Source organism: Rhodamnia argentea, chromosome 9 (genome assembly GCF_020921035.1).
Source record: "Rhodamnia argentea isolate NSW1041297 chromosome 9, ASM2092103v1, whole genome shotgun sequence".
Taxonomy (NCBI): Eukaryota; Viridiplantae; Streptophyta; class Magnoliopsida; order Myrtales; family Myrtaceae; genus Rhodamnia; species Rhodamnia argentea.
The window spans coordinates 25956921-25980458 of NC_063158.1; the positions used below are offsets into that span (position 1 = coordinate 25956921).

The 23538-nt window shown below is 37.9% G+C and overlaps 2 protein-coding genes across 3 annotated transcripts; both read right to left on the reverse strand.

Annotated features, from left to right (window-relative positions):
* Window positions 1–3486: 3486 nt before the first annotated feature.
* LOC115742875 (disease resistance protein L6-like) lies at window positions 3487–8852 on the reverse strand. 2 transcript variants are annotated; one of them, XM_030677397.2, is made up of 5 exons: window positions 8325–8852; window positions 6521–7628; window positions 6078–6365; window positions 4339–5988; window positions 3487–3600 (listed from the first exon to the last, which is right to left on the reverse strand). In XM_030677397.2, exons 1-5 carry the CDS (start codon window positions 8816–8818, stop codon window positions 3547–3549), a joined length of 3594 nt encoding a protein of 1197 aa, XP_030533257.2. In that variant the 5' UTR covers window positions 8819–8852; the 3' UTR covers window positions 3487–3546. The 2 variants fall into 2 exon arrangements, with proteins under 2 accessions (XP_030533257.2, XP_030533256.2); XM_030677396.2 differs by having other exon boundaries at window positions 3492–3603.
* A 2657-nt stretch (window positions 8853–11509) lies between these two features.
* Window positions 11510–13403, reverse strand: LOC125316490 (protein starmaker-like). The gene is made up of 4 exons (XM_048284841.1): window positions 13254–13403; window positions 12289–12852; window positions 11854–12189; window positions 11510–11812 (listed from the first exon to the last, which is right to left on the reverse strand). Exons 1-4 carry the CDS (start codon window positions 13401–13403, stop codon window positions 11510–11512), a joined length of 1353 nt encoding a protein of 450 aa, XP_048140798.1.
* Window positions 13404–23538: the final 10135 nt, after the last annotated feature.

Here is a 23538-nt window from a genome sequence, read left to right on the forward strand (position 1 = left end):
GATCGGGCAAGACAAAGTCGGACAATCACTGTTGACACCTAAATTTTGATTTTGTAGGAATTTATTTATTTACTTCATAAAATGAGAGTTAGTCATAATTCTCACAAAAAATAATAATAATTTCTCATGCATTGCATATATATTTTTTCTGTCGGTCATTGCATTTAAGGTCAGAGGTGAGTCAACCGAGCTTAATTTTGACAGCGGTTGAATCGAACTTGGTTTGAAAAATTGCGACCAAGGCATGGGGAGTGTGTCGAATTTTAATAAGCTAAATGGATCTATTTTTAATTTTAGTCTATGTAGGCTTAATTATTTAATTAAGGCTTTCAGTTAAATGTCCATTACTTAGAAAAGCCTTAGTTGAGTTTAAGAATGCAAGACAAGCCTATAGTTTAATTAGAAAATCTGATGGGGCTAGTCCATGAAAGAGCCGAAAGTTGCATGTGGGTTTAGATATTGATTTAGCTTATTTTGTAGGGCCTTTATTGAATTAGTTGAAATCTAATCATGCCTAATTGCATCTCAAAGCCCACGGACATGTTTGTTCGGCTGAATCCATTCAACATCACTTTGGCCGAAATTGATAGGTGTTTAGTTAGATTAGGACTCTTTTAAGGTCAAAATTCAAATTTATTAGAGTCTTATCTTAACTAAAATTTTATCTCTATTTGGCTGCAAATAACAGAAAGTTTTAGTGGATGCGGACTCTTAAAATCTAAGGCTTACATTCGATCCCGTTCTAACTAGAACTCTCTATCCAACGATCCAAATTGACTCCTACTCCTACTAGGATTGCCGAGACAAGCTTTATAAATATAAGGCTTCGCTCACGTTGAAGAGGGAGGCTCACGTTCTGAAATTTCCAGCACTTCTAAGAGCCATTATTGATTTGCAGAAAAAGTAGAGAGTTGTTCGGAGAGATCGAGGGTTCGATTGTCTCCCTCGTGGTCGAGGCAATCCCCTAGCCGAAGCTTTCCCCCTGCGCACGAGCTGCCCTTGTTTTGCCGTTGTTCACCAACATCCCCGCGGCCGCTTTGGTTCACTGATCCGCCACCGCTCAGCCATCACAGTTCGGTGCTTCGCCCCTCCACGGTCCCGACGTTCGTCGTAGTTCAAGACGCTGAGAATCGGATTGCCTCCAGCTGCTGTCCAATTCTGTTCAACACAAAAATCAGCTCTGTCCAGGCAATAATTTGACTTTACTTTGATCCGTATTCATTGTCTAACGAAGCTGCATTCCTGTGCCAGCTTATTTGGCTATTCAGAGCACAAATCTGGTGTAGAGGAGGCTGTTTTGGGTGAAAATCACAGCTCAAGTGCTTGCTGGAAAATCTGTCTGGAAAAGGTAACTAATCTTAAACTTTGAGTGCTCATCCATGCTAGTTTACGTGATAATGTGCATGTTGTCTTTAGGCTCCTTCGAACATTCACGATTTTGCGATTAAAGGAATTCAAGTTCTTCTATGCTAGAACCGCAAATTGATTTGTCATGATGTCAGATTTTTTTTAGTGAACTCAACTTGATCATGAGATTGGATGAATCTAATTTTTTAGAGAATAGATGAGATTAAATGAAAATATCTTTCCTCGAAAAATTGTTGTCCGATGAATTTTCTAAGATGAGATAAGCATGCTGGAGTTTCTTGACATACATTCACGTCATGGCTGAACCTGTTCTGGGTTTGAAACATCATTATCTTATGTGATAGATAGGGTTTTGATGTAATATGGATGAGCTCTTCGATCTCAAGGACGAACGTGTTGGGGGAGGAAACGTATCAATGGATGATTGGATTTATTTTGTGATTTTATGATGACATTGGATTGTTAGTAATAATATTTGAGGTCATTGGATAATATTTACATTTGTTACAAATAAGCTTTTGACCTTGATCGTTATCTCTAGCACGTGCAAGACGATTTGGATGTTATTTGAATGCTATCTTATCCTATCTTTGGCATTTTTCCTGAGTGTTATCTAATTAGAGATGAGGTTCGATCCATATCTTTTGAGAAATATCTGAAATAATTTTTCCTATCTTAAAGATAATTCTTTCAAATTAAAATTGGATCAAACGTTTAGATGAGGAAAGGTGGACCCCAACGCCATATTTTCGGCCACCCCTCTTTGAATTTTCGAAATTTCAAGCTCAATTGATTTCCGTTTTATTTTTTGTCGTGCTGGTTGTTTTTGATTTGTTTTAAAATTTGCACATCTTTAAACAAACATGCCCATAATATATGCTCCCCTATGTGCCTAGACCCGTCGGAAAAAATAAATCACACGCCTTAGCCACGATCTTGTGGAATGGGATGGTGATTTAGTATAGAAATTCGTGTTCTGCCCTTTGGCAAAAGGGATGTTGTTTCTCTATACGCGTATCCGCATACTGGTTCGAATCCTCGAGGATGTAGTGGATAAAATCTCGCTCTAGCCCGGATCTTTGGGAATGAGAGGATTTTCGGAAAAAAATTGGAAATTAAAGGTATATTATGGGCATTTTTGTTTATTTTTGTTCAGATTTTTGAATGCTTTCGAATGTTTTCTTTTGTTGCCGAAAATACCAAAAAATCATCCTCTGAGCGCTTAATATATAGTCTTCATGTCATATTTTTTTTTAATTAATCATCAAATTCACATCGATCAATCGGAAAGGCTTTTTCATGAAATTGGTACCGAAAGGACGTTAATTTTTCAATTAGCGTAACTAAGTCCCCGGACTCATTCTCTACGGTTCGTAGAGATAAAATAGTTCTCCCGCTATTTTATATAGGTTTCTAATCAACCTACCGTAAATGATTAGTGGCGGCTCCGATTAAATATTTTCTAAGTTGTGATTCGGTAGGACTTGGGAAGGTCCGAATTAGGTTAGTTGATTTAATTAATCTAATAATCCGTTAGCCTAAATTTTAGGTTGCGACAATCACGAAGTCATATTGATGAAGACAACGTCGGGCGGCCGGCGTGAAAACGAAGGCGCAATGAAGAAGATGAGCGAAAAAAATTTTCTTGGGGGCGCTGCCCCCGAACCCCCAGCTTGCTCACCAACAAGCGAGACCACCGTAGTCATGGATTAATGTACAGTATTCACAAGAAAGCAAACCCTAGCTCTGATACCATGATAGATTTAGAGAAACCAATAATGGAATGCTTGATTTACAATTAGGCACAAAGCCGATATAAGTATACATTCAAAGAAGAGTATAAACGTAAATACATACACTCAAGGAAAAATCCTAGTTCTAATATATACAATATATCTAACGGTCCTTACCATATCTATCACTTTGGTGGCTGAGGATCAGGAGTTGCGGTGGCCGCCCACCCTCTTATGATCAGGCCCCTGTCCCCCACCCTGCTCTCCATGCGAAGTCCCTAAACGACATGGACCCGATGAAGGCCCTGGTGGACTCCTCCAGCGCCAGGTCGCCAGTTGCGCCAGCTCCTCCTCGTCTAGGCCCATCTCGTTGCCGAACGCTCGCTCTGACTTCTTTCAGAGACGGGGCCTCTACGGCTCTGGCCATCTTTGTCCGCAATCGGCGTCACATTCTGTTGAAGCTCAGGCATTGAAACGACGCCCTCCCCAGCCTTCTCCTCTGCTTTTAAACGGACAGGGGAGAATGAAGAAATACATCAACTCTTCTTTTCTATTGTTTTGTTTTCATTGTTTTCTTTTTCAGAACGACAAATCTTAATAAGCAACATGCAATTTCATCGAGGATATAAGTCACTTGATTGGTTGATAAGTGGATGTTGTAAGTTGTGTTCTTGATACACCTCCCTCATGAAAATTGTTTTTTGGGTTGTGCAATGAGTATCTAATCTTCTTAATTTCTATCTTTACTCAAGAATTCACAAATCACCAAACTCATCTCCATAATGAATTGCATCAAGCAAGAAATGGACAAATAAGATGGAGTGTGTATACGCTAAACTAAACAATCCGCTTCATATAAAACAAAAAGTTTAATAAGAGGCTCTGAGCTATTTCTTCTACATATTAAAGTTTTTCCAGTCATTTTTCATAAAGAGCAACCTCGTCCCGTGGATTTGCTGCAGATATAGAACTTCCTCATATACCAAAAAGGAAAGAAACACGGAAAAAAGAAAAGAAAAGAAAAGAAAATGAAAAAACACAACCAGAATATATATCAAATCTGTGTCGAGTGCGTTTTAAAACAAGTGCCACCAGATTTAATTCATGTTTGTCTGACCGTTTTTCGACTTCACACAATTGTTAAGAATCTGCCTGAAAGTTGAATTCATACCTGTGGATGGCTCCAACAAGAAATTGAAGAGAGAGAGAGAGAGAATAGTTCAGAGTTCAAACGCACCTTATGATGCTTGAAAAACTGGACGGATCCATCGAATCCTTTCTTAACCCCATGTAATTTCCAGCAACAGGAAATGTGAATGTGGCAATGATTTGGCAATTTGGTACTTGATATATCTATCAAACTCTCCAGCGACCGGCAATTCTTAAGTATCAACTGGTCCAAAAACTCCAGCTCGTCGAGGCCCTCGACAACTTGTAGCCCATTGCAGTAGTGGATGGATAGAGACTTCAAATTCTTTAAGTTTTGTAAACCATAAAGACTTTGCAGCGACGAACAACTCCAAACATCGAAGCGTTCCCACGATCCCGATGTACCGACAACTTGAATCTTAAGTATCTTATGGCAACCCGCCAGGTTGAAAGTCTGCAACTTGTTTAAGGCTTTCAATTGAAGGATAAGTCTCCCTTCACAATTAATCATCTCATTAGCAGATTCATTATTATCATGCCCTTCTTCTCCAACATAAACGAGCCTTCCGAAGGACTTGCACCACTCAATAGACAATGAACTCAGTGATTCGAACACCCAAGAAAACTGGATCTCAACTAGCTCTGGACAATCTCTCACCTGGACATCTTTCAGCTTCCTCATGCTTGATAGACTGAATCTTTGGAGCGGTGCACAGCTTTGCACGAGCAACTCCCTCAGATGTGGAAGTTGAAGCCCATCGAGTTGAAATTCTTGCATTGGAGACCGACGGAGCTCTAAAGATGACAAGTTCCTCAGGTTTGGAAAGAGTGACACAATTGAATTGAAATTATCTAGGCCTAGCTTTTGCAGAGACAAGGGAAGCTGCGGAAAGGTCTGCGGATCCAATCCAAACAAATCAAGTTGGTTTAGATGAGAAAGGGAAGCAAGCTCAGTAGGAGCAGGAATATTGTGAAGTCCCAAGCTCAATTTAGTCAATTTGGATAACCTCCCAATCCACCATAACATACCTGCACAAGGTTTCTCTCCTACTCCTCTACTAACATTTAGATCCAACTCAACCAGATTAGTCAAGTTTGAGAGATCTGGAACTATCCGCAATGATGCTGATGACACTCGTAGATGAGTTAAACTTGTTGGGAGCACTGGCAACTCTTGAATCCCTGGACATTCCATCAACTCCAATCTTTGTAGGCAAGGAAGCATGCTAATGCTCTCTGGAACATCGCTAATACGAGTAAATGATAAATTTAGGATTCTTAGATAGGGCAGACTTCCAATTCCAAAAGGAAGTTGACCTTTCAAATTGCTACTATTGACTACAAGCACTTCTAGATTCTGAAGCATTCCAATACCACTAGGTAATTCCCATGAATTTGCTGAATCAAAACCATCAAAGCCCCTGAAAAAGTGCAACTCACATAATGATTTCAGCTTCCATATGGAATCTGGGAGTTTCTTCACATTACACCACTGTACAAAGAAGTGCTTTAGATTCACTAGGTCCCCAATTTCTTCAGGCAAATCTTCAAGACACAAGCAAGCATCAAACTTCAACTCAATTAGACACTTCAACTTTCCAACAGAACCATTGATTTTCCTCAAGCTAGAGCAATTTTCAAAAGCAAGCCTTTCCAAATTCAAGCATTCAGAGAAGTCTGGTGTTTTGGTTATGTTGTGGCAACTTTCAAGAGAAAGAACTTTCAATTTCCTTGCTATCTGTAAAAAAAAATAAAGGCAATATTCAATGGATGAACATTCAAATATTAATTTTTAAAAAATATAATACAAATAAGCATATCACATACCTTGATTAAGCTCTGTAGTTTGGAATCATCTATGAAGTCATTGTCTGAAAATTGAAGAACAACCACATTGTTTAAGTGCATATTGGTTGGCCTAGACATTGGAGAAGGATGGCTCCAAATAAGCCATCTTAATTCGGTTAGACGATCTGCTAAGTTACCAACCAAGGTTCCCCCACTTAATTTGAGGTATCTTAGATGTTTAAACCTTCCAATATCTTCACTTTTAATAACCACCTTAGCATAACTTTTGTGGAGATCAAGATCCAGTGCTTGAACTTTCTTCTTCACCTACAAATGAGAGCAAGAAATGAATGGTATTCAGTATTTTATTTCAGAGGAAAAGGGATAAAATTGGAATTTGAAGAAAGCAAAAAGAGCATCCTCATGTAGCGTAGAGGATTTTCTAGTAGAGAAACAATTAGTTTCCTCCTAAGGCACTTTACCTTCTTTGTGGTTATTGTATCAAGGATCTCCTCGTGAGTGCATAACCTACTACGCTTTCCAGGATTCATGGGATCTTCTTGACGAACAATTTCTTTTCCAAGATCTCCGAGTTGACTATGCATCCAAAACTTATTATTTTCTACAATTTTTATCAAACACATGCTACTGAGGATCCTAACCTCGTTATCTGGGAAAAGTCCACAATCTCTCCACATATAAATTGCATTTGTCTTATCCTCACCAATGAAAAAGCATGCAATGTCGAGGAATATTTGTTGTTGTTCAAAACTTAGGGCATCATAGCTGATCTTCAACTTTCCAAAAACATCCTCATGAGGTGCTTTTCTTAGTTTGTCCAATGTTTCTTTCCATAGTTCCCGTGTCTTGTGGTAGAGAAACGAACCTATCACTTCAAGAGCCAACGGAAGTCTTCCAGATGCGAATACGATTTCCTTTGCAAAATCATTATAATCATCCGAAGGACAGTCTCTATTAAATGCATGTTGACTAAAAAGCTCAAGAGCACGACCAACACTCATCACCTCCATTTCATAATCCACAATTTGATGATTTAGTGTATGGCTTTCCAAAACATCTTTATTTCTAGTTGTAATCAATATTCTAGATCCCGAATACAAAGTACCATTTCCAACCAAATACTCCACTTGTTTGTTATTATCGACATCATCAAGTACAATGAGAACTTTCTTATTGGAAAGTGCTTCTCCAATCCGCTTCATTCCATAATCAATTTCATCAATGCTCCTTATTCCAGCAGGATGACTGATTTCGGATAATAACTTCTTTTGCAACTCAACTAGGCCGTCGGTTCTTGATGACTTCGCTCGAACATCTTCGAGGAAACAACAACACTTTCCAAAATGAGAAGAGATTTTGTTGAAGACGACCTTGGCAAGAGTTGTTTTACCGATGCCCCCCATGCCGTAAATGTTGATTAATCGCACACCACCAGAGTTGAGATCTAATAATTTGCCTACTGCTGCTACTCGATCATCAATTCCAACTAAATGTCCAGTCACTAATCTGTGTTTTGTCTTCAACTTTTTCAGGACCTCCTCAACTACCAATTTGATCAGTTCACCGTGTCTGCAACTAAAAACCATTTTAGTGGGAGAAAAATGCGAAATCACGATTACCTAGCTAGAGGTGATGCTATTCATATACCGGATAAACTATGCAATATATGGATGAATATTGGGAACTTAACAATCTAGATCATCTAAAAGTCCATATTGGACATTAATATCACCCCAATATATACTCCCTATAAACTTGGCACCACGTGCTCTGTCATGACCCGCAATTTGACTTGATTTCAACATGACATTACTAAGCTTGAGAGAACTAATAATGCTCACGCAAAATAAATGTATAAATTTCGTGCATTTTTTAAATTGACATTTTATTTACATTTCAGTGACGACAATAGAAGTTGAGCATGATGTATTCAAGAGGACAAACTTTTAACATACTAAAGGACTATATGATTAAGTAGGAATTTGCCTGGCATTTCATAATCCCATTCTTTTCTTTCCCCCTGTCCACAATCAAATAGTAGTTTACCTAACCAAACTGTAAAATCATTATTCGCTCACTATATAAGATGACCTTGTCAAGAGCTTCGCTTTTTTTTTTTTTTTTTTTTTTGACAATGGTAGCATAGGTTCATCATTTAGTATTACTATAATAAAGTCGCAGCTTGTTCATGGTGGAATTTGTACATCTATCATCAACTGTTAAAGCAAAATTGGATAAATAAGCATTTGAAAGCAACTAGCTTACCCTTTGTATTTCTTCACTTCCCAAAACTTTATGGCATCAATCTCCATGAGAGCCTCTCTCCAAGCATCTACTTGCTCATTGCAGAACTTCTTCTCGCGCTCCAAATTGAGTATGGCATTGCGATATAGCGGGGTTTTTAGCTTAATATCATCAGGTTCCACGTCGAAGCAAATGGGTAGAATCTCTTTATTACCTCCCGAATTGAAGGTGCTTGCCACGATCTGTGTGAGCTCACGGAGGCACCATTGGCTCGAAGCGTAGGTACGAGAGAAGATGGGTATGTAGATTTTGGAGTTTTGGATTGCTTGCTGAAGCGATCCATCGATCCTTTCACCGACACGGAGCTCTTCGTCATCTCGGAAGACGCAAATGCCAGCATCGGTCAAGCTATGGAAGAGGACATCAGTGAATCCAGCGCGAGTGTCGGGTCCTCTAAAGCTCAGAAACACTTGATACTCACTATTGGACGGCATTCCTGCATCTGAGCTCGCCATAACAGTAGTTTGCTAAGCTTAGCAGATCTCTCTCTGTGCCAGTGCGTGTCTCGGGTGCGCCTGAAGAATAGGCGTGATCCTTTTTTTTTTCTTTGGTGCCAAGACGCGTGATCCTTTGGCAGCCTTTTTTCGACTGAGACAGACCCCGACGAGGGAAAAAATAAAACAACCAAAGTTGTGACAAAGGAAGTCGTAATTGGCGACGAAGACCATAAAATTCAAATGCTATTGGTCGACAAGAAAAACAAAAACCCCTAAAAAAGTTGGACCCTTTTTTATCGGATGTCTCCGATAAAAACAAAAACCCCTAAAAAAGTTGAACCCTTGAGGTGTTCAGGAACTTGGCCCACTAATCAAAGCCAACTTTCAACCCTTATCGAGTCAACAAAGAATCTTAGGTATCCGTGGCATAACATGACTTCCCTTTGCTGGCAAGATATAGTTTTTTATTTTATTTTTGGTCGGTCTGGAAAGATAGAGTTAACCAGTTAATCTATGTCGAATAATGCTAAAGATACCGGGACCGTTTACAGAGTTACTATAATAATTTAATTGACATGCCATGGCGTCATTAGGTGTTGAACATAGCTCGCTCGTTTAAATGTACTAGCATCCTTTGTTCAAATTTAAAACAGGGAAAAAAAAAACCAAGAAGAAGAAAAGACTGAAAGAAATGTGCAGTGTTCCGTTGCCCGCTGGTGTGTCTTCCGTTGCTGCACTTTCTCCGGAGCCATCTCGACAACTGAAAGAAAATCAAATTTATTCTCTCCGCGATACAAGCATTATGGATACCCGAGTGAGAAAAAAAATAAAGTACGCCTTCGTCACCTTCGACGATGGCCCATCTTTCAGCACGAGAGCAGGTCCAGGTAAGAAAATTTTGAAAAAATTCATTTAGTTGGTAAATGTATGAAGTTATTGGTAAATTCTTACCACTGCTGGCAGAAAAAAGCATGAATGTTGTGTTGTGAGATCGCTATAGCAGTAGTTTGCTCAGCTTAGTAGATATCTCTCTCTCAGCTTGCTGTTGTGTCTAGCAATATTACCTAGAGGGGGTTGAATAGGTAATTCTGAAAATTTTTGAAACGAAATGTGGAATTTAAACAAGTTAATACATAATAACAAATAAGTTCAGTAGCACATTCAGAACAAGACGTGCAGAAGTCTAAACACAGTAAAGAGAGTTTGAGAGAAAAGAGAATTGCATGCAAATTTTATAGTGATTCAGCTCAAATAAGTCTACGTCCACTCTTTCACGCTAACAGCCAATTGGCTGGATTCCACTAGATGAAATGTTGAAAGATTACAAGAAAACTCATACTTTTTCACTCTTACAAAACCTTTCAAATATAAAATATGCAGCTCTCAAGAACAAGTATATGAATATTAACAACTCAAGTACTTTGAAATTATATATTCTGATCTATCTCTTATAAGTCACAATGGATCTCCCTTTTATACTCCTTTATCCCTAAGCTAGCTGTTGGACAGGTCTTCAAAGGATTGCTCTTTAATTGATGATTGAACGTCATCAATCTTGATTGATCGAGACTGTATTTAGGTAGATTTATTAGCCATTGGAGTAGCGCTGAACCCTTTAGATTCAGTCGCTCATATAGCCAAATCCTTAGTTTCCATAAGTAGAGGTGATTCAAATATCCAAAATATCTTGTTCCATGGACGGTAATATCCAATTGAAAATATTCTCCCTATCTGATCGGAAAAAAATCCTGCTAATCAAAGATTACAGACTTCCATAAACAACACAACATAAACCAAAAACCTGCCAAATGCCAATATTCGGAATCTGATCGGAAGATATTGCAAAATTTGAACATAATTTAGAAGCGGTCTCCAGAAGTAGAAGAAACTCTTTGAAAATGAACAGTCTAGAATAGTGACTTTGAGCTTTAATAAAGTCCTTGCTGATGTGTCATATAAGTCTTCTCTACGTTGAGTCTTCAGAGGCACCACCTCCCTCCATCTGAATAATAAGATTTAATTATGTAAGAAGCAAATATGTGATGACTTCGTCTTGAGTTTGAAGATCGGGTTTGGAACAATATAAGCTTTTTATTCATGTGTTCATACCTGCAATAATAAAGTTAAAAACATTAATCAGATTCTTTCTAAAGAATGATATTTTTGTCAGAATCAAAATATTCAGAGCAATGTTTTCTTAACAAACTCTCCCCTTTTTTATGATGACAAAACTTCCTCAACCAAAAAATGAATTTTGAAAAGTGTGAACGATGATTTAGCACAAGAAAGATTTAACAAATGCTTAAACAAATAAGCCATGTGAATCTTTCGAAAAAATATGAATGCGCATCTAAAAGATATATCCGTTCAACATATGCGCTTTATTTAAACGACATAAAGTTTGGAAAAATATCACCATGTCGTTTTTTACATAATACTATATTTGGCATTTTTCGCGTAGTAGATTTCTTCATAATGGCTTGTGTGTAAACCTGCAATTGTTATGACCTACGCTATTGATAAGGTATCTTCTTCCCCTTTTTTCATCAGCGATGAGGAAAAATACATATAATTGTACACCATATAAGCTTTATTTAAACAACCAGGCTATCAGACCTTAATAAGGTCGAGATAGTAAGTTCATAGCAATGCACACAAAGTCCGATTCAAGAAAAGACAAGACAAACACGAGATACTTTAAAGACAAATTTAAGTAGAAGGTGGTGGATTTGGATTTGCAGAAGAGGAGGAAACTCCATTTGGCCCATTGCCATCCTCCTTTGGAACTTCTTCATTCTGGTCTTGATTTGCTCCACTTGTACCAACAATTGCAGAAGTGAGATTTCTCAAAGACAGCAGTTCATGAACTTCTTGAGTAATGTTTTCTTCCCAAATTAGAGAATAAGTATCCAAGCTGGCCATCTCAGAGAAGAAGAGGTGAAGATATTTGTCGAGCATCTCCTGAAAAGTGCTCAACTTCTTCATAACTTCTTTTGCAATCGCGTCCAGCCTCTGCAACACTTCGTTATGAAGTTGTTCATATTCTTATAAACATAACCTTGTGAAGATCTTGTGTCCTCCAGCTCTTTAATGAAGGCATTTAGGGTCTTCTCTGGAGTTAATTTTCTATCAGGTGTTCTAGCCCTTCCTTCAGCCATTGGTGCCTTTCCCTTGTCTGAAGAAACTCTCTTAGAGGTAGAATCTAGAACGCGCTGCAAATTGATCTCCCTCTGAGTCTGAGCAAGAATGTCATTTGAAGTTCTCTTTTCTTTCTCTCCAGCAACAGATTCTGTCTCCTTGGATAACTTCTTCTGAGTCACAATAGTAGACTCCATTTCCTTGGGTTGTTCCTCCTGAACATCAGACTCTTTTTCCTTGGGTTGCTCCCGCTGAACAGCAGATTGCTCCTTCTGAGCAGTAGATTCATTCTGCCTCTAAGCTTGAGTAGAGGCTTCATCTTCTTCTTTTTCCTCCCCCTGAATCTCTACTGTCTTGTCTGCAATTTCTGCAGTCAATTCCTCGGTAGCAACAGCAAGTGATTCATCGTTAACCATTTTGTCAACTTCCATTTCCAGAGACTCCGAGGACTCCTTATCTTTCAAGCCAGAGACAAGTTCACCAATCCTTGTTGCTTCTTTTCTTTCATCCATATGTTCCTCCCACATCTCAATGTACATCTCACAATCATATTTTGCTTCTCTCTCTGCATTTTCAGTAGATGTCCCATCAGTTTCCATTTTCTTCCTACCTTCATGCATATGAGTCTGATGGAGATGATCTTCTTTGTCAGCAAGATTCTCCTGCTCATTTATTCTACGAACATCTTCGTCAATGTCCTCTCCAACTTCATCCTTGTCCTCTCCTTGATCATCATCATGTGAATTAGCACTAGGGATCTCCTCGGATGAATCTGTGTGAGTTCTCTCATCATCTGAACTTGTCAACTGAGCCTCTTCTTCTTCAGAAGACTCATCCTGAAGTTGAACAGAGGATTTCTTCCCTTTTTCTGCAGTAGTCTTTCTCCGCTTAGCAAATTTTTCTGCCCCTTCAGACTGTACTTCCAATTCAACTTTCACAAGTTCCTTGTTCTTATTGACCTAACCTTTGTCTGTTAACCTAAAGCCCATCTTCTGAATCATGGATTCTTCAGCAACCATGACAGGAATTTGAGTTTGCGTCAATTCAGCGGGAAGATGAACATTGTGATACTTCAAAATCAGATAGAACAGCCCAACATATAGCAGTTATCCCTTTGATTTGTGCACAGTTATATATATATATATATATATATATATATATATGTGTGTGTGTGTGTGTGTGTGTGTGTGTGTAGGAAGATAGTGTAGGTCGTAGAGTAATCATACCTAGTCACCAGAGCCCACATCAACTTGGCTTCAAACTTGGAAATATCTGTCTTTGAGGAAGCCTTGGATCACAGACACTCGATAACAACCTTATGCATCACTATATGCTTCACGGAAAAATCATTATAGGCCACATGTGCCTTCGATTCTCTTGTGTTGTTCCCCTTTCCCGTGAGATAGTTATAGGCTGCTTCTGGCTGGATATCAATAGGCTTGAACTCACCTACCTTTACTTCCATAATCTTTGCTAGTTCAGTAATGTGCAAAGTGTATTGTGCATCTCCAATGCAATACGAAAAAGATTCAAAGCTAGCAAAAGAAAGTGTTGAATAGAAGTAGGCAACCAAGTTAGGTAAAATAGTGGCCCTGACAGTTGCAAAATCCCTTTACTTCATGATGCTTTCTAACAAGAATGCCAACTTTATGTTGACATCTAAATTTTGAGTAACTTTTATTAGTAGAAAATTAAAACTAATTTTAGTTCTAAACAAAAAAAATGAAATCAATTTTTCATGTTTATTTTTAGCGTGCATGCATTACATTAGCATTAATTTGGATTCATGGCAGAGGATTTGAACTTTAATTGAACAGGCGATTGGACTTAAATTGGCATAAAATTTTAGGCATTTGGAAACAATTGTGCCAAAAATGTGGAGCTTATAATTTAGAAAAAGCTTTAATTAAAATGTCATTTATTTGAATAAAGCCTAATTTACGCCCAAAAAATGTGCGGTGAGCCCAAAATTGAAAGGAAAATTCGGCTAAGCATATAGGACTGTGTGCCGAAAATTTTAGAAGGCTTGGACCTATTTTCAAATTCGATCCAGCCCATTTTTTCCCATTTAAATGTTTAGGATTATTGATTAATTATCTATTTAATTAACTAAAGCTCGATTAGAGCCCAGAATTGTACAGTTAAGCCCACAAGAACATGAAATTTGGCCGGCCCTATAGGTTCACTCTTATGGTCGACATCTTGAAGGAGTTCGGTGGGATTAGGACTCTTGAAATCCTATGGTCTCTATCTAATCCTACTTTGACTAGGATGTCTAATCCTACAGTCCGTATTAAATCCTATACCTATTAGGATTAGTAAACCCTAATATTTATAGATATAACTTTATACCTAGGGTTTGAGGAGGATGGACAATATTAATGCTCAGAATTTTTTAGAACAGTTTTAAGAGAGGCGTTTGAAAGTCTACCCCACTAGTCGAGACTCTCCTCCCTTGGCCAAGTTCATCACTTCATCCCACGCGTCTCCATTTTCCTCCCGTTGCTCAACCTCACCACTTCCTCTGTTTGCTGCAGTTCAAGGCTCTATTGCTGCGGTTTAAGGTTTCTGGCTACGGTTTATGCCTCTGTTACTGCGGTTTTTGCCTTGTGGTTGCTGTTTTTTCCCTACAGCTGCAGTTTTTGCCCTTTTTCCTTCGGTTTTTTACCTATCACTGCGGTTCAGCTTTGTTCTGCTTGCTGTTTGGGTTGAAAGTCCTCCGTTTCTGCCCGTTTCGGCCACTATTCCATGTTGGAGTTCATTGCTACTTGGTGTTGGAAATTTCCGCTGCTTAGGGACGGATTTGGTGCTGTTATAGGGGCTGTTTCGCTGCTCTTTACATCAAAACTAGCACTATTTTCAGTGATTTCCATCGACATTACGGTGCAATTTTTGCTCGGCATTAATAGGTAATCTTCTACCACTTTGATTTGCAAATATGTAGTCGATTGACTGAGGCTTGTATATGTTCATAATCCTTCTTGAATCAATACATCTTTTGCCATCAAAGTTTGAAGATACGAACCTTTTGACGAACGAGCATTGATTCTCAAGTTTTGATTATGAAAGAAGCGATTTTTGCAAGATATATCTAAAGTTCTAATTTTTATCAAAAAATTCGAAAAAAAGGGTTGCTTTGAATTGAATTGATTGACGTTTTTGAGCATATTTTTTGGATATAAACCCTAATCTAAATTAGGAAAGTTTCTTTCCTAAAAGGCAACAATTTTCTTAAATTGGACAAGTCCTATCCGTGATTATTTGGGTATGAACCTCCAGTTTAGCGAAAAACAGGAATTTAGTTGATCCAATCTATGATCATTTAGATTCGATCAACTTTTTGCAGTAAGCAGAGATTGGATTGGGAGGTTGCAATTTTTGAAAAAATAAAAAGCTATATCCATGTATTTTGATTGATTGCTTCTGGTTTGGAATTCGTGGATATTCTTGTTCATATTTGTATCTTGCTTGAATTCCTTATATGTTTAAGATTCCTAAAATTTTTAATAATATACAGTTTCCTAAAAGCCTTATCTAATTAAAATTTTAGGAAGATATGGTTTGCTAGAAGCCTTATCTTATTGAATTGCTTGGAATGAAATCAAGATAATTGAATCACTCATGCATATCTCTAGATTGCCGAAAATTCAATGAAAATACAAGAAAAAAAAAATTATCATCTCATGTTATCTTGCAGTATCGCATGCATATTATTCACTTTTCTTTGCATATTTCGCATATCTTATGTCATCTTTGCATGTTTTTGTATATATAATTGCATATTTTGCATTGTCTCATGTTATCTTACATTATCTCATGTTACTTTACACTTTACGTTTGGATACCATATTTTCGAGTATCACTGTATCTCACTTACCATATTTCTGAAAAAGTCGTACATTAACAGGTCATCATCTTTGTTTTCACATGTTTTGCATACCTTTTGCCATGTCGCATGTTCACATGTTTTCATATCTCATGTTTTGCCATGTCGCATGTTCATATATTGCATATCATTACTTGCCATGTCATATCCACTTGTTGCTATACCATGTCATGTTATATTGCGTCATTCAAAATTCATGTTAGATTTGCTTCATTTTAAGATAGTCAATTACATGATTTTCGCATATGATTGGAGTAGATTGTCTTGCGTTTTATGTCATTTTTTGTGCTCATGCCATGTCATCTCGCATGCTTTGAATTGGTAAGTTAAATTTTGCATATAGGAAAACACTACTTAATTTTGCATGTTTTTGCATTGCATCCCATCATTAAGGTAGAATTTATTTGCCATTGCATTTATATCATTCATGCATACATTTAAACAAGCAAAACCCAAAAAGCACTCCTTTAAAACATGAAGTGAAACAATTCAAGTTGAGTTGCCACACTTAGGATTTTTCATGAAATTTAAGGCACCAAAAGGACATTAATTTTAACTAATTAATGTAACCAAGTCCCCGAACTTAAAATCCCTAGTTCGTAGAAATAAAGTATTTCTTTCGATACTTTATCGGGTTCTTAATCAATCTCCCCAAAAATGATTAGTGGCCACTCCAAATTTTAAATCATCTAAACAAAACCTAAGTTGTGAATCAGTAGTGCTTGAAAGAGTCTGTATTACGTTAGTCATTTAATTAATCTAATAATCCATTAACCTGATTTTAGGTCGCGATAGTTTGGTGACTCCACTGGGGATAAAACTTTAATTTTTCATAAAAATAAAGCACTAATTGCGGTATATTAATATTTTGGAAATTAAAATCCTTAGTGAACTTAGGCTGATGAAAATCTCATGGAAAATTCCTTTGTTTGGCAACCTTGATTGAATCTAACTTCATAGGTATTAAATGTTTTTCCAGAAATGGAGTAATAGGAGTGGAGTTGATTATTAACCTTTTCTTGTAGAGTGGAGTAGGAATGTATGTTTGATGTTTATATTGAAGCCATGTTTTAATATAAACTCTTATGCATGTCTTTATTGTTTTAGCATGACACCAAGCACACACTACTCGCCATTGAACGTGAATGGCTAGGCATAGGATGATACTCGATTGGGGACACTTCAACCGCAATCACTTGGCCCGAGTCCCCCTTCCCAAGTCCCAAATCGGTGCCAAGAGTTACTACCTCCATCATTATCATATGATGCGGGTCGTTACTTGGCTGAGTAGGAGTTTACGGGGACCTCGACTCAATCGCAAATCATAGAGATTCAGTCCGTACATCCTTTGGGCTCCACCCTATTAAGCCATATTAGATAGAAGTCCAACCTTATGAAGCATCTCATGTGGATGTTTATGTGTTTGTTATCTTCATGTTTTAAAGGCAGTAACCTATTGAACTTTCTCTCCTTTTTACTTACTTACTTTTCGGGTTAGTTCATGGCAATTTAGGTGAGTCAAGGGTCTTGAGCTAGATACAGTTGTGTCTTTTATGTTTCCATTTAGTTGGTATTTATTTACCATTGTATTTTGGTTGTTAAGATGCTGCTGTTTCTAATAGATCTTATTGCTTTATGTGAATTTTTCGAGATTCTTTGGATCATTTCCACATTTCATCTATTGGATGAAAAATGTTTGGAAGACCTTAACCTATCATGTGTAAAATTTTTGGATTAATCCATAACATTTTTCATTTATTACCGAATTTATGATCAAGGATAAAACATATTAGATTTCAAGGATTTTATGACATAAGTTTCATATCACTATTCCCTATAGGTAAATGAGCTTTTTTGCAAGAAGTCAAAACATGAGAGTGGTAGAATGGCCTTTGAACTAGTAATCTACAAATTTTTGGTTATTACTTCGCATTTTTTATTATCCATTCATCCCCTAGGCCAAAATCGAAGGAAATAGTTTTCTGATCAAAATTTTTGACAAGATGCATTAAACTCTACTAATCCATGCGTTTTTTTGCAAGAGCTTAAAACAAGAAAGTTGTGCATCATTGTCTTATCCATGTGCCTGTAAAATTTGGCATCATTTTAAGAATTTTCGTGAATTTTTTTTCCAAAGATGGACAAAGTTGGGAATTTTTGAAATAAAGTCTTGGTGTCATATTTACACTTTCACTTTGCCCATGTGTTGCACTGCAATGAAAAGGCTCTAGGCATGTGCCATGGACCTGACCTTTTTTTTCACGTCTCATACTCATTCACTCCCTATCTTTTGCAGGTGATTATGGATCTTCGACCGTCAGCCATCCGTACATGGCCAAAAACTAAAAGGACTAGCATAGAGTTTAACCATATTTATCTCAGCATTAATACATGGGCGGGGAACAGTTTCATGACTCGAATAGTGCACCATATATGATCGATCCTCAAACAACCCCACACAATCTTTGCATGAGTTTTGAGCTATGTAGCTCACAATCAAGCCAAAAGTCCACGACCGATCCTAGTTCATCAACAAAATGAGAAGTGATCCATGTTTCGCCCTTGATAGTTTCTCATGCCAGGATATGGAGCAACTGGTCAACTTGAGTCTAATTTATGTCAGCTTGATCACATCAAAGTTTGAGAAACCCATGGGCGTAGTCATCCTCAACTATGGAGGATTTCAAAAACCGAGCTAAGAAAGGATTGCCCTGTTACATTGATGTATCAACCACTATGGTACTTCAACCCCGATTAGGAACAATACGTACCGCAAAACTTTGACTTGGGAAGGCAAGTTTCTCTTTATCTATCTTATGTTATTCTCAATATGACACTCTTTTTCCTCCTTGCGGGAGCGCATGATTAACATATGGTCATCTCCGAACAGCTGGAGCATGTCGAGTCCTCAATTAACCGATCTCATGCACATTTCTCTTTATACGGGGGCAATCCACTATCTTCCCATTCCTTGAGATTTCTTTCACATCTGAATATGCTTGATTTGCATTTTTTTTAATTATGAATAATTAAATCAAATTGAATTTCATGAATTTCATTTCATCAAATTTTTGTCTGTATTGCTAATTTTCATTGGGAGATAATTTAAATCGGGCAATCTCTGTGGTCCAAATGATCATACTGAATGAGAAAACCTCGGGACGACGAAAGGCAAGCCATTTCCATACACGTCCCGCATTTCTAATCCTCGGTGAGCTGAGTGAGAATTTCCATGCTCACAAGGTAAAGGGTTATCTCGTGAAAAGTATGACGATCAAAATGATGAGAGGCATTCATTTCCTCTATCCATACACTATAGGTTACCTTTTGCTTAACCCCTTTGAATGGTGCTTTCATTTCATAACCCTGTCAGGAACAACCCCACATTGGGGCAATTCTCATGAAAGTCCAAAGAATGGCTAAAATTTTCTTGCTTTTACCTGCATCAATCTTCAAGTATATTTATTACATGTGAGTCACATGTTAGTTAGAGTGCCTTAGACATGACGAATAGCATTTCTTTTCTATACCATACACGCTTATTCATTGCTTAACCCAATTTGAGCGCCTGATTCATTTCTTGGAATCCGATTGGTGATCATCCTTGTGACGAAAATGGAAGTTACCTCAAAGCATCCGACGAACAAGGAACGGAGTGCCTTGGGGCATGTTCAAACGGCAAAAAAATGCGGAAGATTCAGATGGGACCTCTCCTTCCTTTAAAGAGAAAAAAAGGTTCAAAAGAAAATGGGAGTAGGGGGTAAGAAAAGCAAGGCTCACCATGCAGAAAATTTGGGGCATCCAAAAAATTCTATGCAGAAAATTTGGGGCATCCAAAGGAGGGAAAAACAAGTGTAGCCTGAAAGAAAAGGGCCCACTCCCGTAAAAAAAAAAAAAAATCTTTGGATGAAAGGAGGTTTCAACTGGGTCGGCTCACAGTATGTTCCTCATGGATAATCATTTTTGAAGTAGATCAAGAGAAATTGCTCGCTCGGAGCGACATCTACGCTTAAAGCGACAAAGAGAGATGATCACCAATCTCACCATTATATACCCCTTTTGTTGTAAATAGGCCTTTCATTTATAAGCCTATCCTAAACCTACGTTACAACCCTTACCGAAGTCTCTTTAGATTAGGGCACTTAGGTTAACATAGAATTTCAAATGCTTATAAATATCACTCGAAGAAGTGTGAGCAAGATCATTTTTATCTTATTTTGCAAGGTTCCCGACTTGTAAACCCGATGCAACTAACAATGATCTCATTTCATTTCATGGCCAAATGACTCACATGAGTCCCCTTGAATGAACCTTTGACCGAGCCCGGATTACGGTCCCTAGAAAAGACCTCACGGATTGGTTTAGTCATACTAATTACGAGAATACCTGGACCCTTGTCAAGTGTGATGATGGCAAATTTTTGAGTGATTCTTGTGCCAGCATCAATGGTCGGGTTTCAAAAGGCTTTTCATGAGAATGAGTGAAAGTCCTTTTTGATTGAAGGCTCCTCATTCAATTTGTTCGGAATTATCAAAAAGGGTCGGACATATTTCCTCATTGATAGAACTCCCCAGTGAAGCTTTATAATGCAAGCAAGAAGCTCACAAATTTTGTTAACATATGATGTTGCATTTGTTCATAATTGCGCCACAAGTCATTAAGTAGGTATGACGCAGTCAACCTAGCCCCTTCCTATTCATTGCTCGGAAAATCTAGGTAAGTTTTCCGAACCATTTTCAAAATTGACTTTAGTTGTCATTTTAACCTCTTGTGTATTGACTTTATTCATCTCGGGTGACACATTTCTTCAATACCGATTCGGTTCGGGTAATACACCTCTTATACTTATGCTTTTGGTCCACGATCGACCTGCTCTCGTGCTACCTTTATCCAGTTCATTATCTCGATTTGCTCTTGTAGTCAAGATACCTATCCTACTCATGATCGACCTGCTCTCATGAGGTATTTATCAAACCATTGATGGATTTGTTCTCATGGTTTCAATAAATCTTTATCAAGTTCATTGATGGATTTGCTCTCGTGTTCTTGATTTCTTTTATTCGGATCATATTCTCGATTTGCTCTTATAATTTGAATAGTTTTCCAATCCATAATCTCGATTTGCTCTTGTGGTCTGGATTTTTATTCAACTCATGATTAACCTCATGTGATAATTTATCGAACCAGGATCGATTTGCTCTCATGGCCTCGATAAATTTTTATTAAAGAGGGGCAATTGTTGACATCTAAATTTTAATTTCTCCTTAATCATTTATTTTGCATAAAAATCTGGAGTTAAATTTTAATTCATACCAACAATAATAGCTCATCATTTTCATTCAATTTTAGTATTCATGCATTACATTTTGCATTGGACACGTGGAAGCGAATCCGAAATTGACGTAGGGTCTGAGCAAAACTCATCAGAAATTTAGCAAGCATGCGAAGAGGACATGGGGTCCAAAATTCATAGGCAAAAATAAGAGTCCCGAGCCTCGTCAAATTGAGCGAGACCGAGCCCATGTTGGTTGGAAATTTGATCAAGGCCACGAATGTAACATGGATCAAATCTTGCATATATACATGTGATGCTAGGCTTGGAAAATCTGCATTATTTAATAACCCTTAAAGCTTTAATTATATTAAGATAATAATATATTCTTTTGAAAAAAAACATGGAGATCTTGAGAAAACCCTAGTGGTCTTTGCTTATAAAAGGGACATACATTCATGTGACATCTTGTATTCCGACTCGCTTTCGAAGCTTGAATAAATGAAAAGTTTCATTGATGTATTTCAGTTTAATCTCACTCAGAAAAAGTTCATTTTGAGTAGACTAACCAAATGGGAATGGCTAGCTAGGAAAATCAAGTACGTGGACCCAAAAACTTGATCCTGGACTAACTCTTTGACCATGAAAATTGTCAAGGAAATATTTTAGACCAATATAGGCCGATTCTAGAATGATTAAGGAACGATTTAGATAATACCCTATGCTTGGATCACGGGTGATTTTGTTTGACCTTGTATGGGTTCCGAATGTCCTTAAATTATTTTTTAACGATCGTGTCCATCGGGACTAGTGATTGACCCTCACAATTGAATGACAACCAAAGTCGCCATGGCTTGAGTAATTCTTAAACGTGACATTAATCACGGGTCGATACGCATAACTCTTAAAACCCGCTCATTAGATTGAGATACGCTGAAATTTTAATTGATCGAGATTGATCGCGAATCGAGCTTCGTAATTTGACGCCGAACCTTCGGGGGTTTCAATAATTAAATTTTGGACGTTTCCTCATCCAGTGTATAATTTCTTCGCATTCGCCCAAAGGGTTTAGGAAAAATAAAATTTGGATTGGACATGGAAAAAGACCCATTTACCCTTGGAGAATATTCAATTTTTCACTTTGACCGAAGGGCATTTCAGTCAATACCCCCTCTTGGCCGAAAATGTTGACTAGTCTTGGGTGGTGGAATTACCATTTTGCCCTTCTTGACTTTGAAGACCCCAAAATATCTAGCCCAATTATTATTCTAACCTCATACTAATAAATTTTGGTCTTTTTCTCCAAAAATCCAAGACAACTTTCTCTCTCTTGCTCACTCTCCCTCTTGGCCGAAATTCCCTCTCCCCCACTTGCATTGCCGAAAACTCCCAAGCTTCCACCGGTGTCATCTTGAACCGCCGGAGCTTAATCTCCACCGTGAACCACCCGGGACCGCCAAAGTAACTTGGGTTGAAGCCGATTGAGAGGAATCGTCGAAGCCGCCGGTTGGAATCAAAATCTTCTCCCGACTTCTTGCCGGAAAATTTACTAAATTTGTGGTAAGTTGGTTCCCAACCTTAGATTAGGTATCTAGATTGCTAATGGACATTAGGTTGAGAAGATTTGGTGAAAAATTGGTTGGATTTGTGCTAGTTCTTGCTATGGCCGAAAATGAAGAGGAGGAGAGAAAAAAAATTGTGTTCTTGCATGAATAGTGAATATGCATGATTGATAATGGATGGCTAGGATTTGATCTTGCCTTTCATGCTTTAATCCAACGGCTGATATTGAATCTTGCTTAGGAAGATTGATTGAATGGACGAGGTTAATTCCTGCTTAGTATAGATTAATCGAGTAGTGGAGATTAATTGCACGTAAAGATATTTTAATCGTACAGCCTAGATTAACTACCACGGTACTATAGTTTATTTCTATGGTACATATTAAATATATGTTAGTGAAATTTCAATCGAACGGTAATTACTAATTGCTATGTTAGCATTGCTAAGATTGTGTGACGTAGATTAATTTTTGTGGTGACAAAAATTAATCATGCGCAGCGATTGGCCGACGGTTTGAGCGTGATCTAATCGGGTGGTCCCGATTTATTATTTATTCAATGTGAGTGAATCACGTAGTCTCGATTGGGCAGTTGAGAAAAATTGGAAAGATCGTGTGGTCCCGATCTTTAATTGGAGAAAAATTGGTGAGACCGGGTGGTTTCGATCTGCTAATCAGGAAATTTAGCAAGATCACGTGGCGAAGACCGATCGATCGGAAGGATTCAAGTGATCGTGTGGTATCGGACGAGCGATCGAGGAATTATTGTTGTTATATGGTCTTTATGAGGACTATTTGCGAGAAAATGTGAAATTTTACCCCGAAGCATTATGACGCGGGGTTCGTATTCTATAAGACCATAATTTGCCGGAGGCGTTATG